This window comes from Fopius arisanus, unplaced genomic scaffold, assembly GCF_000806365.1.
Source record: "Fopius arisanus strain USDA-PBARC FA_bdor unplaced genomic scaffold, ASM80636v1 scaffold00901, whole genome shotgun sequence".
Taxonomy (NCBI): Eukaryota; Metazoa; Arthropoda; class Insecta; order Hymenoptera; family Braconidae; genus Fopius; species Fopius arisanus.
In genome coordinates, this window is record NW_011888640.1 from 1 (window position 1) to 1,505 (window position 1,505).

The 1,505-nt window shown below is 38.0% G+C and overlaps 1 protein-coding gene across 1 annotated transcript; it reads right to left on the reverse strand.

Annotated features, from left to right (window-relative positions):
• Positions 1 to 208: 208 nt before the first annotated feature.
• LOC105273090 (40S ribosomal protein S5) lies at positions 209 to 1,257 on the reverse strand. Its single transcript, XM_011315325.1, has 2 exons — positions 849 to 1,257; positions 209 to 533 (listed from the first exon to the last, which is right to left on the reverse strand). The coding sequence occupies exons 1-2, from the start codon at positions 1,218 to 1,220 to the stop codon at positions 249 to 251; spliced, it is 657 nt and encodes a 218-aa protein (XP_011313627.1). The 5' UTR covers positions 1,221 to 1,257; the 3' UTR covers positions 209 to 248.
• Between the last annotated feature and the right edge of the window lie 248 nt (positions 1,258 to 1,505).

The window sequence follows — 1,505 nt, forward strand, 5'->3', positions numbered from 1 at the left end:
CCAATTAATTACATGGAACACTCATCACTTAATTTTCCTTTCGATTTTTATTCCAGTTATCTCCTAAAAAAATTTTTTTATATCCAACGTTTCAGTACAGAATTGAAAATGTGTAATAATGTGTAAGGGACTCATCCTTCCTATGCTTATTGATAATTGATTATTAATAAGGGATTGGTGGAAGAGAATAAGACGAATAAATGAATAATCTCGTTTAAAGTAAAATGTTTATTTCGAACGTGAACAGTTTATCGGTTAGACTTGGCAACACGCTCGAGCTCGTCCTTCTTCTTGATAGCGTAGGAATTTGATGATCCCTTGGCTGCGTTGATGAGCTCGTCAGCAAGACACTCGGCGATTGTCTTGATGTTTCTGAAAGCAGCCTCACGTGCACCAGTGCAGAGAAGCCAAATAGCTTGATTAACACGACGAAGTGGTGATACATCAACAGCTTGACGACGCACTGTACCAGCACGACCAATACGTGTTGAGTCTTCACGTGGGCCAGAGTTGATGATGGCTGTCACGAGGACCTTGAATTCAATAAATAAAATTAATTCCCCGGCAAATGATTCAAGTGCAATTAAAATAAATCAGTAGCTGGGTTGTAAAATGAGATAAATCGAATTCACCACTTTTCTTCATTTCTCTTAATCGATTTATCCCGGAAACTGTCGACTTGAGGAAGAAATGGTAAGAGACTTTTTTGTAGGGTATTAAATTTCCAATGAAAAAGGTATCTTGATGATTCCTCGTGGAGTCAATAGATTCGGTGGTAAAATGATGGGTAATAGTATTTCATAATTGACAGGAAAGAGAAGTGAGAATTTTATTTGGTTTATCATTACCTGTAGAGGATTTTCACCAGTGAGCAAGTGAATGATCTCAAAGCCATGTTTGACTATTCTCACAGCCATCAGCTTCTTGCCATTGTTGCGCCCATGCATCATCAATGAATTCGTTAAACGTTCGACAATTGGACACTGCGCCTTGCGGAAACGTTTGGCAGCATAACGACCTGCTGAATGTGGCAGGTACTTAGCATTCTTCTCCTTGACTGCTATGTAGTCCTGGAGTGACATGTCGTTTACCTGGACATCGTCGCAATTCCAACGACCGAATAATTTTATTTCAGGGAGATCAGCAGACGGGGCCATCGAGACCGTCTCCGCACCTGCTGTCGAGAGTACTACATCTTCGTAGCTGTCTAGATCCGCCATGGTTCACCTGAAATAACACCTTCATCTTTAATTCTGTCTGTCAATTCTCTCAGGGAAATTGTAACTCAATTCAAATTTTATTCATCCAAAAATATTTTTTATTCTAACACTTTCTTCAATATTCTTCTTCATTGAATTTTTAATGGGGGTAATGGATTGTTTATTTATTTATACAAAAAATATACTTTCTGACAGTTCAGAATCAAGAATAAAGATTAGGATTTTGAAAGTTCAAACGATATTTTAATCACGTAATTGGAAACACAGGAGGAATATTCAACTACA

Coding starts and splice junctions, on each gene's coding strand:
- LOC105273090 (XM_011315325.1), bottom strand. CDS start 1,220: ATGGCGGATCTAGACAGCTACGAAGATGTAGTACTCTCGACAGCAGGT. Junction 534..848: donor CTGGTGAAAATCCTCTACAG/GTAATGATAAAC, acceptor ATTGAATTCAAG/GTCCTCGTGACAGCCATCAT.